The sequence below is a fragment of the Thamnophis elegans genome, unplaced genomic scaffold (genome assembly GCF_009769535.1).
Source record: "Thamnophis elegans isolate rThaEle1 unplaced genomic scaffold, rThaEle1.pri scaffold_256_arrow_ctg1, whole genome shotgun sequence".
NCBI lineage: Eukaryota > Metazoa > Chordata > Lepidosauria > Squamata > Colubridae > Thamnophis > Thamnophis elegans.
This window is the reverse complement of record NW_022473725.1, coordinates 26,139-41,528: the sequence shown is the minus strand read 5'-3', so window position 1 is coordinate 41,528 and position 15,390 is coordinate 26,139. Positions and strand designations below refer to the sequence as shown.

The 15,390-nt window shown below is 45.0% G+C and overlaps 1 protein-coding gene across 1 annotated transcript in view; it reads left to right on the top strand.

Annotated features, from left to right (window-relative positions):
- Window positions 1–1,573: 1,573 nt before the first annotated feature.
- LOC116523402 (glycerophosphodiester phosphodiesterase domain-containing protein 5-like) overlaps window positions 1,574–15,390 on the top strand; it is a gene marked incomplete at its 5' end in the record, with an annotated part of 38,592 nt that continues 24,775 nt past the window's right edge. Inside the window, 6 exon segments of the mRNA XM_032238504.1 lie at window positions 1,574–1,690; window positions 1,693–1,725; window positions 11,939–11,972; window positions 11,975–12,020; window positions 12,768–12,842; window positions 12,844–12,907. Coding sequence (XP_032094395.1) covers window positions 1,574–1,690; window positions 1,693–1,725; window positions 11,939–11,972; window positions 11,975–12,020; window positions 12,768–12,842; window positions 12,844–12,907 — 369 coding nt within the window.

Below are 15,390 nucleotides of genomic sequence, written 5' to 3'. Positions count from 1 at the left end.
TTGGAGACTAAAATGTATGAAGAGCGGCTGCAGGATTTGAGTTTGGCTAAATCTAGAGAAAAGAAGGAGTAAGGGGGATATCATAGCAAGGTTCCAATATTTGAGGGGTTGCCACAAAGAAGAGCGGGGTCAAAATACTCTCAAAAGCACCCAAAAGGCAAGACAAGAAACAACCGATGGAAACTAATCCAGGAGAGAAGCAACCTGAAACTTCCTAATAGAACAAGTTAACCAGTGGAACTACTTGCAACCGGACATTGTGGGAGCTCCATCACTGGAGGCGTTTAAGAAGAGATTGGACAGCCACTTGTTTGCAATGGTATAGGATCTCCTGCTTGGGCAAGGGGTTGGACTAGAAGACCTCCAAGGTCCCTTCCAACTCTGTTAATCTGTATGGGCTACATCCTCCCATAGATAGCAGAGACAGAGATAGGACTTAGGATGCAATTTTATTGGACGCCATTACTTCATTCGAAATCAAGAGTGTTTTGTTTCCTTGGATTGTCTAGCTTGAGCAGGGGGTTGGACTAGAAGACCTCTGGGGTCCCTTCCAACTCTCTTAATCTGTATAGACTACATGCTCACATAGATAGTAGAGACGGAGATAGGATGCAGTTTATTGGACGCCATTATTTCATTCGAAATCAAAGAGTGTTTTGTTTTCTTGCATTGTCTAGCTTGAGCAGGGGGTTGGACTAGAAGACCTCCAAGGTCCCTTCCAGCTCTGTTAATCTGTATGGGCTACATCCTCCCATAGATAGCAGAGACGGAGATAGGACTTAAGATGCAATTTTATTGGGCGCCATTATTTCATTCGAAATCAAAGAGTGTTTTGCTTTCTTGCATTGTCTAGCTTGAGCAGGGGGTTGGACTAGAAGACCTCCGGGGTCCCCTTCCAGCTCTGTTCCAAATCGATTGTGACCTCTAGGCTGGAATACTGCAACGTGCTCTACATGGGGCTGCCCTTGAAGAGCATCCGGCGACTTCAGCTAGTCCAGAATGCGGCCGCGCGAGTGATTGTGGGCGCACCACGGTTCGCCCACATAACACCTATCCTCCGCGAGCTGCGCTGGCTACCTGTTGATCTCCGGGTGCGCTTCAAGGTGCTACTTACCACCCATAAAGCCCTCCATGGTAGTGGATCTGAGTACTTGAGAGACCGCCTTCTGCCAATTACCTCCCTACGACCTGTTAGATCACACAGATTAGGCCTCCTCCGAGTTCCATCTGCCAGTCAGTGTCGACTGGCAACTACGCGGAGGAGAGCCTTTTCAGTAGTAGCTGACCCTTTGGAACGATCTCCCCGTGGAGATTCGCACCCTCACCACCGTCCAGACCTTCCGCACAGCCCTCAAGATCTGGCTATCCCGTCAGGCCTGGGGATAAAGATTCTAATCCGTCCCCACCCGAAGGATGAATGAATGTTGTGTTCTATTTTACTTATGTATTGTCTCATGTCTTGTCTTGTATTCCCCTCCCTATAAATTGTAAGTCGCCCTGAGTCCCCTTAGGGAAAAGGGCGGCCTATAAATAATAAACAAATCAAATCAAATCAAATCTCCCATGTTTCTTCCCTCCAGCTTCCCAGATGGTGATTCTCGGGACGTATTTTGCAGTTGTCCTCGGACTGTACCTGGTGCCCCTCACCTCCTCCCCGTGCATCATGGAAAGGAAGGACCTGGGACCCCAGACCCTGCACTCCTCGGCCACCGCGGAGCCCCCATGGTAGGTAGGCCTCTTTTCCACTCTGTTCACCCACCACAACACACACACCAGTTCTAAGCACAGGTTATTGAACACGATATTCAACCACATACTGTTTTACATCTTTTTAGTTTATTCCAAGACAAAGGAAAAGGAAAAGAAAAACAATGGGAAAATGTTTAAATTTAACAGCTGGATATTTAAATTTAACAGCTGGAGCGTGGTGGGTGGGGGAGGGAGGTTGTGCAGTGAGCCAGACACCTAGTTAGAGTTGATTGGTTGGTGAGATCTGGGCGTGAGGGCAATCTGCGCTGTGATTGGTTTGCTGTGGTGTGTGAAGGGGAGTTTCCTTTTCCCACCGCCTTTTTTTCTTTGGTGTGCCCTGTAATTTACCTCATGATGTTCCTTCTGTGTTGATTTACCTCACCCTGCTCCTGTTTGCCGGAATATTTGCTTATATAGAGCTCAGAGGCGAGTTCCTACCGGTTCGGCCGAGTAGGTAGTAACTCGGCTGCCCACCTCTCCGAACTGGTTCTATTGGACCGCTGTAGGCGCCGCCATCTTGTTTTTTGCTTCTGCACATGAGCAGAGAGCAATTTTTTCACTAACTGCAGCATGCGCACATAGCTCGCATCAGGCGCGTCTCAGCGGACCGGCAGTAAAAGAATCCGGAACCCACCCCTGATAGTGATGTAAAATATCTTTATTTGTATAGAACAGTAGTGATGGCGAACCTTTTGTGCTCAATCAGGGCGCAGCATAGCTGTTGCTGGCCAGCTACCAGCCCCTGATTGGTTCTGACAGTTCTAACACCTGATTGGTTTTGACAGTTCTGACAGTTACAGTTGCTAGTATAAATACCCTGGCGCTGTTACCGGGCATTTTGAATCGCTGTCACTCTGTATTCAATAAACATCTTGACTTTGCTCCATGGCTCCTGCGTTCTTCCCTCAAAACACAAAACTGGCGATGAAGGAAAACTCAGGGGCCCCGGGTCAGAAGTCGGGTGCCTGCGGTGTCTCCAGTAGCCAGAGAGCGCACGGAGGGCGGTTGGCATGGCAAAAGTTGGGGGAGCTCAGAGGGGTCATGTGTAGAAGTTCCACACCCATAATGTTATGCGCACAACCCCAGAGCGCATGCGGACACGACCAGCACTCCCCCCTCATTTTTGGTTGTTACTTTTTTCGCCCTCCCCAGGCTCCAGAAGCTTTATAGGAAGCCTGGGGCGGGCGACAAGAGCCTCCCCCCCCACCCAAGAGGCCTTCCGGATGCTTCAGGAGCTTCCTGAAGCCTCCAGAGCGTAAAAAACCAGCCCTACGGGCAAACCGGAAGTTCAGGAACGGACTTCCGATTTGCTCATAGGGCCGGTTTTAGCCCCCCAGAGCCTTCAGGGGCCTTCCGGAGGCTTCCCTGAAGGCTCCAGAGGACGAAAAACAACCCTACAAGCAAAGTGGAAGGGTCGTTTTAGCCCTCCGGAGTCTTTAGGGGAAGCTTCCTGAAGGCTCCAGAGGGCTATACTGGCCCTACGAGCAAACCGGAAGTACATTCTCGACCTTCGGTTTGCCCATAGGCCTGGTTTTTCGCGCTCCGGAAGCTTCAGGGAAGCCGAGGTGGCGCAGTGGTTAATGCAGCACTGCAGGCTACTTCAGCTGACTGCAGTTCAGCAGTTCGGCTGTTCAAATCTCACCGGCTCAAGGTTGACTCAGCCTTCCATCCTTGCGAGGTGGGTAAAATGAGGACCCGGATTGTTTGTTGGGGGCGATATGCTGACTCTGTAAACCGCTTAGAGAGGGCTGAAAGCCCTATGAAGCGGTATATAGTCTACCTATTGCTAGCTTCCGGAGGGCGAAAAATGGCCTCAAAAGAAGGCCAAAGTCAGCCGGGACAGTGCACACATGCGCGCTGGCCAGATGACAGGGCAATGCCTCCCGTGCCCACACAAATGGCTCCCGCATGTCATAGGTTCCTCCATCACGGGTATAGAATTACCAAGTTGTACGGCGTCTATGACTCCATTTGACATCTGTTTCACAAACCCCAACTTTTTAGTTTTACATAATAATATATATACTGGCAATTTCTGTAACAATAGACCTCTCGCTAAATCAGCAAAACTCAAAAGTTTTCGTTCTCCCCCCCCCCCCCACTCAAACACAAAGTCCTCCCTAAGTAGAAACAAAATTGAACTGAATTTTTGTTTCTCTTTAATCTCTACTAACTCCACTCATTTGTCCATTACGAGAATCAAAGCATCCTTCCGTTGTGTGCATAGGAATCTTGCGGCTGTCAAATATGTCACATCAAAAGTCTCCATTTTTTTCTCTCTCTCTCCCCCTCCCCCTCCCCCAGAGCTCTTTGTCCATTAAGCCTAAAAGAAAAATATCGGGCTATCTTTAAGAATCTCCTGTATTAAGATATGATTCCTACTCAGGTGTTTGTAGCTTTAATCACACGTGCACCATAAATGGTGCAAAGTTCCTTCTTTGCAATTTGCATTTCCACATATTGACCGTCTCATGTAGGGGCATCCATGCGGAGATCAGAAAATTACTGAAAGCTCTCCAAGGATTCAGAGAAAAAACAAAATCGTTTGCCTCCTGAAAAAACGCACCTTTGGTATAACCCTGACCTGGATGACGGAGAATCTCTACAGACCTTTGAGCTACACCAATTTGGGATGAAGACCCTTGGAATGATGTGGGAGTAGGAACGGATTTCCAGATGGGAAAAATTGCAGATTACAAGAACCATTTGCACCACTCAGGAGACCCTGAGCACACAGCCTAAAACCTCAAAGTGGCACTCAACGACCCTCTCAAAGGATTGCAATGACCAGCTGCCTGCAAGGAGAATCAATCCTTCCATTCCCCACCATCAGTCAGAGCTGAAGAAGCTTCTTGATGAGAAGAGAAACGTCTTCGAAAGAAAAAAACAAGAACGTCCAGTTTGCCTCTTGAAAAACACCTTGCAAAAGGCCACAGCTGGCATTCCCTGCAACAAGACCTTTATACATCAAACATCAACATCTGGCTTTCCCTGGTCCTTGGCAAGGACTTAAGAGAGGGCTAAAAATGGGAAATCCAGTTTAAAAATCTGGGTAAATTTCGAGACCAACCCTAAAATCTCGCAGAGATCTCAAATCAACGGAAATAGTAGTAAATTCTTGTGTTTGCTTCGGCTGCTGTTTTTTTGTTCCTTGGTATGCGGACAGTTGTCTTATTGTTACTACTTCCCTTACAATAGCCCCTTGTTGTAGGAATGAGAAGAGGAAACGCTGAGAAGGATTACACGGAGTAATTCCTTCGTAGCTCTCTGAAATACAGGTAGTCCTTGACTTATAACAGTTTACTTGAGTGACTGTTCAGAGCAAGTGGTGGGATTCAAATAATTTAACAACCGGTTCTCTGCCCTAATGACCAGCTGGGTAGGCGTGGCTCAGTCATGTGACCTGGGGGGGTGTGGCCAACTCAACATCACTCAGGTTGAAGGGCGCTTCGTCTTAGCTGTGACAATGTGATAAGGGTTAACTGGAGGGGCAGTTTCTGTAAGCAGGGCAATAAAGATAAGGCTAGAAACAACACCAGAATGTTTCCTTCCTGCCTTCCTTACAGGATTAGCCCTGTAAAGTGGAGAGAAAAAACAAAAGGAGATTTCTTCCAACAACCGGTTCTCTGAACAGCTTAGAAAGTTAACAACCAGTTCTCCCGAATAGGTGCGAGCCAGCTGAATCCCACCACTGGTTCAGTGTTACAGTGGCACTGGAAAAGTGACCATGATGGCATCCTCAGGGTCACTTCATCGAAATTCAGAAGGTTCTTACTTATGACTGTGTGGACTTCCCTTGTCAGACGCGCCTCCTTCAAAATTCAGGGAAAGGACAAATTAACAAAAGAAATCCAGGGAAAAGAGAGAGAGAATATTATCAGATAGAGGAAAATGGTATAGGTGATTGGAGGAAAGAAACAAGGCTCAATGGAAGAAGCCATTAAAGCCCAAAAATAGAATGTTTAAAGAGGATGACCATGGTAAATGCACTCGCGAGAGTTTAAATTTTTAGCGGTAATCACCCAATAATATATCAGTGTTCTGACCCCCCCTCCTTCGCTCGTTCAAAGACGACAGGCAGACAGACTTAAAAGGAAATACTTTATCAGTCCTCGGCCAGACTGGCTGCGAGCCCAAAATGAACATAAATAAAGTCTCTGGCAAGAAGATAACAGAACACAAAAACAAAGATCTCTTACGGCCAAACCAGGTGTACAGAAAGGAAGCAAATCACTTCTCCAAGTGTCTCTCACAAACAAACCACGAACGATGAATGATGAACGTGACTTCTGCAACCAGGGCGTGGCACCATCAGTCCCTTTTATCTCCAGAAGACGACACTAACGAGCCCCAGCTGCATGTTATTCCTGCATCCCGACTCAACTCACAGTAAACCTCTGCTGAGTCACAACAATCAGATAGATAAGTAAAATAAGAGGTTTAAAATGGGTGAAACTCACATGAAATATATTATTAGAAGGGGAAATAGCATAAGGATAATTGTACCGATTTGAAACTGCTATTGGAACGAACATGAAGTTATAATGTACTATATATGCAGTGGCAAAGTTCTGGTTGCCGCTATATCCAGAAGAAAAAAAAATGGGTTACAGAAGTATAGCTGTCATCTTGAACCAATTTATATTTCTTTTTTTTTTAATTAAAATTTTTATTTCTCATATATACATTCACAATTATATGATCTCATAACTGTTATTAATAATATGTATTCATAACAATTTTTCTCCCCTACAATTGACAATATAATTGATGTGTTTTCTTACCATCCCATACACCCATCTTATTTTACAACAATCCTACTTCTTCTTCCTTCCTTCCCTCCTTCCTTCTCTCCTTTCTTCTCTCCTTCTCTCCTTCCTTCCCTCTTTCTTCCCTCCCTCCTTTCCCTTTCCCTCCCTCCTTTATTCTCTCCTTCCCTCCTTCCTTCCCTCCTCCTTCCCCTCCTCCCTTCCTCCTTTCTTCTCTCCTTCTTCTCCTTCCTTCCCTCCTTCCTTCCCTCCTTTCCTTCCCCCCTTTCTTCTCTCCTTTCATTCCCTCCTTCCTTCCCTCCTTTCTTCTCTCCTTCTCTCCTTCCCTCCTCCCTTCCCCCTCCTCCTTCCCCCTTCCTTCCCTCCTTCCTTCCCTCCTTCCTTCCCTCCTTTCTTCTCTCCTTCCTTTCCTCCTTCCTTCCCTCCAATTTCTGGACCATTGTAATTACTCCCATACTTAATCGGCTTTGCACCCAGGTAAACCAGGGATTGACCCCGAACAAGTTGAGAACGTGTATGTTATTATCCACTTTTACGTCAATACCTTTTTAATGACAGTCTATCTTAAATGTCAGCCCTCTTTTTAACCTATTGTTAAAAGTAATGTGTATTGCTGGTCTTCACCGTAATAAAGATTTATACTATACTTCTAATGTACTGCGTAAATGTAGTTTGTGTCTTATGTTTTGTTTTTGTGTATTTTTGTGTGTTTGAAAATAAAAAAAGGGAAAAAATTCAAGAACGTGAATCCCCCAACTCCATGTTTTAGAGAACAACAATGAATATCGAAAGTAACGAATTACTGAATATCGAAAGCAAAGCAAGATCTGAGGCTAAAGGCGCGAAAATTGTATGTATCAAAAGTTTGCTAAAATAAAACTGCAACGTCGACAAACGCGCCCACAAAGGCGCGCTGACAAAAGCGTGGTTAGGGTTAGGGTTCTTATGTTGTTTTCGCGTTGTTTCTTGATGGGCGCGCTTTTGTCGGCGCTCTTTTGTCGGCGCGCCTATGTGGGTGTGATTTTGACATCGCGGTTTTCTAGCCACGGTTTCATCGTTGCGCTTTTGTCGGTGAACCTTTGATCACGACCGCATCGGTCGTTAAGGGAGGAAAAATCGTTCACCAGTCTCTTCCCCCCCCCCAGTGGTTGCGATTTCGAACAGTCGCTAAACGGATGGTTGTAAGTTGAGGATTCCCTATGACGGCACAGTGGATGCTTTGAGAAATTAAAATGGAGTTTTCCGCGCCGGAGTGGGGAGCGGATGGGAAGCTCAGAAATCAGCCTCCCTCCGTCCTCCAGCCCAGCCTATAACTCAGCCGCTGCTTCGTTGGGTTTCCAATTAAGTGATGCAAATCTGTCCTTTTGCAGGGAGCTTTTAATGGGGCGACATGGCAGACGGCAGCCTTCAAAAGGGCCCTGAAGTCTTTTCCCACTCCGTCTCTCATCTAATCCCCTTCCTTTTAATGGATTAAAAAAAGGACATTTTCGCTGCTTAGGGCAAAGGACAATTAATGCGATGCTCATCCGTGCATTTAATTGACTGTAATCCTTCCAAATTGAGGAGATGCCTTAGTTTTTTTCATTTTGGCAGTGGAAAAAATCCTAATTATTATTAGTTTCTTACTATGGTTGATATCTATGTATCCATTTATGTATGTATGTATATGTATATGTATATGTATATGTATATGTATATGTATATGTAAAAACGCCCACACAGCATGAACAGGCGGGACAATACCTCCTGCCTGCCAGCCATTTGGAAGCCTGCCCTTATTGATAAACGAGTCCCTAACATGATGAATGACATCAGGCCCACACTCACAAGAGCCACACAGGATGTCACCACCAGACATCCACAAACAAAGCAGACTAAAACCCACACTGATGAGGAGGCACGACCAAGGACCAGAAGCCAGGACTGCAAATGCACCATTAGCCTCTTTAAACCCCTCCCATCCTTACATGAAACACAAACCCCCAACCAATCAGAACACACCTCCACCCAATCAGGACACACCTCCACCCAATCAGGACACACCTTCACCCAATCAGAACACAGCCAAGCTCCCACCCAATCAGCTCAAACCCCGACTGGCAGTTAAAAGGAAGAAACAGCCAAGATCTCACATTGCTCCTGGAAGCACGAAGCCTGAAGATGACGAATGAGACTTCGTCGGAAACGTCGCCAAGACACCTCCAATTTTACGCGGGAGAAAAACCCGAATAACCAAAGACCTACATACTAACACCCACGAAAACCTCAGAAAAAAAGTATATGTATATGTATATACACAGATATACTCCTCGAATTTACAACAGTTAATTTAGAGATAATTCAAAATTACAATTAAAAAAGCTACTTTTGACCATTTTTCGCCGTTATGCAGGCATCCTTTGCAGCATCCCCTTGATCACGTGATCAAAATTCAGATGCTTGGCGAGTGACTCGTAGCGAGTCAGTCACTGCAAGTGTCTTGGGGGGGGAGGTGTCACGTGATTCCCCTTTGGCGACCTCCTAACCAACGAAATCAATGGGGAAGGCAGATCCACTTCACCATGGGTCACTGTCTTACTAACTGCCAGTGATTCACTTAGCAGCTGTGGCCAAAGGGGTCATAAATGGAGAAAAACTCACTTAGCAGCGGTCTCGCTTAGCAACAGGAAATGTTTGGGCTCAATTGTTGTAAGTCGGGAATGACCCTGTATGCACATATACCCATGCGTGTGCGAGTTTGTGTAGATGGATGGATGGATGATATAGAGATAATTGTTATATGAGAGAGGCAGATAAGAGGGATGACGGATGATGGATTAGATAGATAGAGATAGAGAGGGAGGGAGAAACAAAGATTAGATAGATAGATAGATAGATAGATAGATAGATAGATAGATAGATAGATAGATAGATAGATAGATAGATAGATAGTTAGATAGATAGATGATAGATAGATAGATAGATAGATAGATAGATAGATGATGGATGGAGGGAGGGAGGGAGGGAGGGAGGGAGGGAGAGACAAAATAGATAGATAGATAGATGATAGATAGATATACAGAGGGAGGGTTGAGGGAGAGACAAAAATTAGATAGATAGATAGATGATAGATAGTAGAATAGATAGATAGATAGATAGATAGATAGATAGATAGATAGATAGATAGATAGAATAGAGAGGAGGGAGGGAGGAGAGAAAAATTAGATAGAAAGACGAAGGGGAGGGAGAGGACGAAGATTGGATGGATGGATTGGAGAGGATGGATGGATGGATGGATGGATGGATGGACGGATGGATGGACGGACAAAGATTAGAGAGAGAGGGGGGGGAGGAAGAGACAAAGATTAGATAGATAGAAAGAGGGAGGGAGGGAGAGACAAAGATAGATGGAGGAGGGAGGAGGAGAAAGATTAGAGAGAGAGAGAGAGCGAGAGGGGACAAAGATTAGAGAGAGAGAGATGGGGAAGGAGGGAGAGACAAAGATTAGCTAGAGGATAGATAGAGGGAGGGAGGGAGAAACAAAGATTAATAGATGGAGAGAGAGATGATAAGAGAGAAGACTGTTAGATGAGAGAGACAGATAAAAGAGATGATGGATTAGATGAGTTATGGCCAGTGGTGGGTTCCGGATCCCGTTGCAACTGTTACGGTTGCAACGGGGCCGGGCGCCCACCACATTAACCCACCCAGCGCGCGCATGTGTACTTACTGTCCCACGACTCTCCAGCTGCTCAGCAGAGCGTCACGCAGGCACCGTACGCTCCATGCGCATGTGCGGAACCCCCAAAACTTCAAATACCGCTAAGGAGCATGATTGGGCGAGTGGGCCCTCCTGAACACCCTATGGGAACGGTACCTGGTGCCCCCCGGCAGGCACTGGGGCGTACCAGATGTAACCATCACTGGTTATGGCAACTTTTTCGGCACCAGGGCCCAAACGTGCCTGTGTGTGCCCAAGTGCTGGAAAACTGGAAGACCAGCTGTCCGGCACACAAATGCCAGTTTTTGACCATTTTTGGCTGTTTTGGGGCTGTTTTCAGGCCATTTTTTGGACCATTTTTCAGGGCAGTTTTTGGACCATTTTTCAGGGCAGTTTTTGGGCCCCAAACAGGCCAAAAACAAGCTGAAACAGCCTGAAAAACCACCTGAAAAGGCCCAGAAAGCAGCACCTCTGTTTTGGAGGCATTTTTCAGGCTGTTCTCCAGCCGTTTTCTGGCGCTCTAGCACCCCTGAAAACCAGCTGGGCGGCAAGCATGTGCGCTCCAGAAACCAGAAGAGCAGCTGGCGATGGTGGGCATACCCACAGAGGGGCTCTGCATGCGACCTCTGGCATGCGTGTCATAGGTGGTTCCACCACAAAACCGCGTTCGACTAAAGGGCGCTCGACGAAACCGCGTAGCTGACGTCATCACAGGGCGACAACAGCGCGGAGACAGAAGCACGCTGTAAACGCCTAAACCTAAAATAACCCCTAAACCTAACCCCCCTAAACCTAATCCTAAACCTAACCCTAAACCTAACCCTAAACCCTAACCCTAACCCTTAACCTAACCCTAAACCTAACCCTAAACCTAACCCTTACCTTAAGTTGAATCGGCTTGCTTTCAAAGCGCTATTTAAAGCGCCCTTCTTTCTCCGCGCTCGCTGTTGTCGCCCTGTTGATGACGTCAGCGATGCGGTTTTAATCGGCGCGGCTATTAGTTGAGCGCGGTTTTGTCGTGCCACGGTCATAGGTTCACCATCATGGGATTAGATATACAGACAGACAGGCAGACAAATAGATAAATAGATATAGATACATATTTCTCTCCCTCTCCCTCCCTCCCTCCCTCCCTCCCTCCCTCCCTCCCTCCCTCCCTCCCTCTCTCTCTCTCTCTCACCACACCACCACACACACACTGTATATTCCCACTAAACATATATATATGGTACATACATACACACATACATACACACATATTTTTATTTATCTGCCCACATGGGGCATTGGATGGCATACAAGTTCAATAAATAACAAACATTCAAACAAATTATAAGAATTTTGTAATTCAGTCCTTGTTAACTTTAATGTTTTTTTTTTAATTGTCTTTTTATCCTACTGTAAGTTGCCCAGAGTCATTCTGGACAGTGAGATGGGACACAGGAGGGGCCTATTAATTTAATAAATAATGAGGAGGAGGAGGAGGAAGAGCATGGAATCAGATTTGTAGAATTCTGTGTTGACATTCTCAATGCACTGTAATTTTAATTTTAGCTTTTCTGTGGAATTGGTATTCCTGGCCTGGTGAGCCACACATCTTTTAAAACATGTTTGAATACCTGATGTTCATATTTTAGTTTCTGGTGCAACTGTGTCCCAATGTAGCTTCGGTGCGTAGCAATAACACGAAATATAATTATTCTTTCTCATTCTCCTCCAGTTAGCACCTGAAAACACTCTGATGTCCTTCCAGAAGCAGTGGAGGAGAAGGTTTATGGTGTGCAGGCAGATGTGGTGATAAGGTAAGTCTCTGCTTGTGCTCAAGATTTAAGGCTGGGGTCTCCAAACTCGGCAACTTGAACACTTGTGGACTTCAACTCCCAGAATTCCTCAGCTAGCCATGCCAAGTGTTAAATGTGGCCCAGTGATATGGCTGGCTGAGGAATTCTGGGAGTTGAAGTCCACAACTCTTAAAATGCCAAGTTATATGGCCGGCTGGATGATCTGGGAGTTGAAGGTCCACAAACTCTTAAAAATGCCCAGTGATATATGGCCGGCTGAGGAATTCTGGGAGTTGAAGTCCACAACTCTTAAAAGGTACCCAGGATATGGCTGGCTGAGGAAGTGATAATGCTGGCTGAGGACTTCTGGGAGTTGAAGTCCACAAGTTACCAAGTGGCATGGCATCTGAGAAGTTAGTAACCCAGTTGTTAAGTGAATTGGCTCCACCCCCCTTGACTTTGCTTGCCAAAAGCTCCCAAAAGGTGATCACCATGACCCTGGGACACTGCAACCCGCATAAATATGAGCCGGTTTCAAGCGTCAGGTTTTTGATCACGGATCATAAGGAGGTGCAATGGTCGTGAGTGTGAAAAACAGTCACGAGTCCCTTTTTTTCGATGCCGTTGTAACTTTGAACTCAGCGAATGGTTGCAAGTCGAGGACCCCTGCATTTGCAAGGGCCCAGAAGCCAGAAGCCAAACTCTGAATGGAAAGAATCTGATCCAGCAGGGATAATTGTTATATTCTTGTCTTCTTCTTGTTCACAGTTATGACGGAGTGCCTTTTCTTATGCACGACCAGACGCTGCGGAGAACCACCCAACGTGAGGAAGTCTTCCAGAACTGCTTACGACCATTCCTCTATGTTCAACTGGACAGATTTGGAAACACTAAATGGCAGGCAAAGGGTTTCCTCAAGGTGTGTAAGTAAGTAGTAATATATGTCCAGTTGGTGGTTACAACCCCTCAAAAATGAAGCGGAGTTAGAGAAAGTTTGGAGGATCACAACTGAGACGGTTGCGCCTCCGTCAAACACCCAAAACAACACAAACAAAATAGCCAGCAGTGTGAGAGGCAGCAGCCAAAAAAAAAAAAACCAACTTAATACGATAGAGGAAGTCCTCAACTTATGACCACAATTGAGCCAACTTTTATGTTGCTAAGTGAGAAATTTGTTAAGTTCTGCCACACTTTTAAGACTTTTGGGGGGACAACATTTGTTAAGTGAATCACTGCAGTTGGTTTTTTTTTTTTCCTCATCTGTTTGTTATTTCTTTTTTTTATTATTATTAATTTTTTGTTGTTTGTTACATAAACAACACATGCCCACACCAGTGGGAAAAGAAAAAATCAAAACACAAAAAAGACAAAAAACAGGAAAACAAGGCAGGGGAAAAAAAAAAAAGAAAACAAAGAAACAAAAGAAAAACACAAGTATATATTATAAAAAAGTATATCAGCTGGTTACAACATGTTTTTGTGCATCTCTTCCATTAATTCATATAATTCAAATATCTTAACTCAAATGTTTACCATATTGACATCATCATACCTCCACTTTAGTTGACTACAGTTGTTTAAACATCTTTCATCCTTAACTATGCCAAAGATTTAATCCATAACCGCATGCTGGCATTTCATTTACTTGGTTTATAAAATCCTCATTAACATCAAATCCTCATATCCTGTTTTAGCTAAACATCCATAATATTTAATACCAAAAATTCCATCCTCCATGTATATAGTTTATTATCATTCTCCTTTCTTTATGTAATGATATCGTATATCATAACATTTTCCCCATATTAGTTAACATTTAACTGTATATGAGTTTTATTTTATTTTTTAATAGTGATATTATTGTGATTAATAACCTTTGTATATGGTCCAAAAATATTTCTAACCTTCCCTTCTCATATCCAATTATTATTTATCATATCAACTCCAGTTGATCATCACTGCAGTTGTTTAACGAGCAACACGGTTGCTGAGTGAATTTGGTTTCCCCGTTAGCTTTGCTGGTCAGAAGGTCCCAAGAGGCAAATGACATGACCCCGGGGACACTGCAGCCGTCATAAATGCGAGTCGGTTGTCAAGCATCCCGAATATAAACCCACATGACCTTTGGGGATGCTGAAATGGTCATCGGTGTGAAAGCGACCGTAACTCACTTTTTTTCCAGTGGCGTTTCACTTCAAATGGTCACTGTAGTAAGTGGAGAACTTCCGTACTAGGCTGCATTAACAGAGAGAGAGAGAGAAACACGATCACGGTAAAAGTATAATAGCACTTTATAAAGCCTTACTAAGACCACAGTTAGAAGGCTGCATCCGATTTAGTACACCCCATACGAAAAAGAGATGTGGCGACTCTTTGAAAGAGTGCAGAGAAGAGCAAGAAAGAGGATTAGGGATGGAGGCTAAAACATATGAAGAACGGTTGCAGGAACTAAGTATGTCTAGTTAATAGAAAGAAGGACAAGGGAGACCTGATAGCAGTCTTCCAATATCTCAGGGGTTGCCACAAAGAAGAGGGAGTCAAGCCTATCCTCCAAAGCACCTGAGGGCAGAACAAGAAGCAATGGGTGGAAACTAATCAAGGAGAGAAGCAACTTCGAACTAAGGAGAAATTATCTGATATCAGAACAATTAACCAGTGGAACAGAAGTTGCCTCCAGAAGTTGTGGATGCCCCAACACTGGAAGTCTTTAAGAAGATGTTGGATAGCCATTGTCTGAAACGGTATAGGGTTTCCTGCTAGGCAGGGGGTTGGACTAGAAGACCTCCAAGGTCCCTTCCAACTCTGCTATTGTATTGTATTGTATTGTATTGCATTGTATTGTATTGTAAGGACTAGGGGAGACATGATAGCAGCCTTCCAATATCTCAGGGGCTGCCCCAAAGAAGAGGGAGTCAAACTATTCTCCAAGGCACCTGAGGGTAGAACAAGAAGCAATGGGTGGAAATTAATCAAGGAGAGAAGCAACTTAGAACTAAGGTGATATTTCCTGACAGTGAGAATAATTAATCAGATAATGAGCCAAGGTGGCGCAGTGGTTAAATGCAGCACTGCAGGCTACTGCTAGATCAGCAGGTATCAGCGGTTCAAATCTCACCGGCTCAGGGTTTGACTCAGCCTTCCCATCCTCTCCGAGGTGGGTAAATGAGGACCAGATTGTTGGGGGCAATATGCTGATCTCTGTAAACCGCGTAGAGAGGCCTGAAAGGCCTATGAAGCGGTATATAAGTCTACTGATATTGGCTATGGCTATTGCTATTGCTATAATCAGTGGAACAGCTTGCCTCCAGAAGTTGTGAATGCCCCAACACTGGAAGTCTTTAAGAGACGTTGGATAACCATTGTCAGGAATAGTATGCTGGTAGGTCTGTGG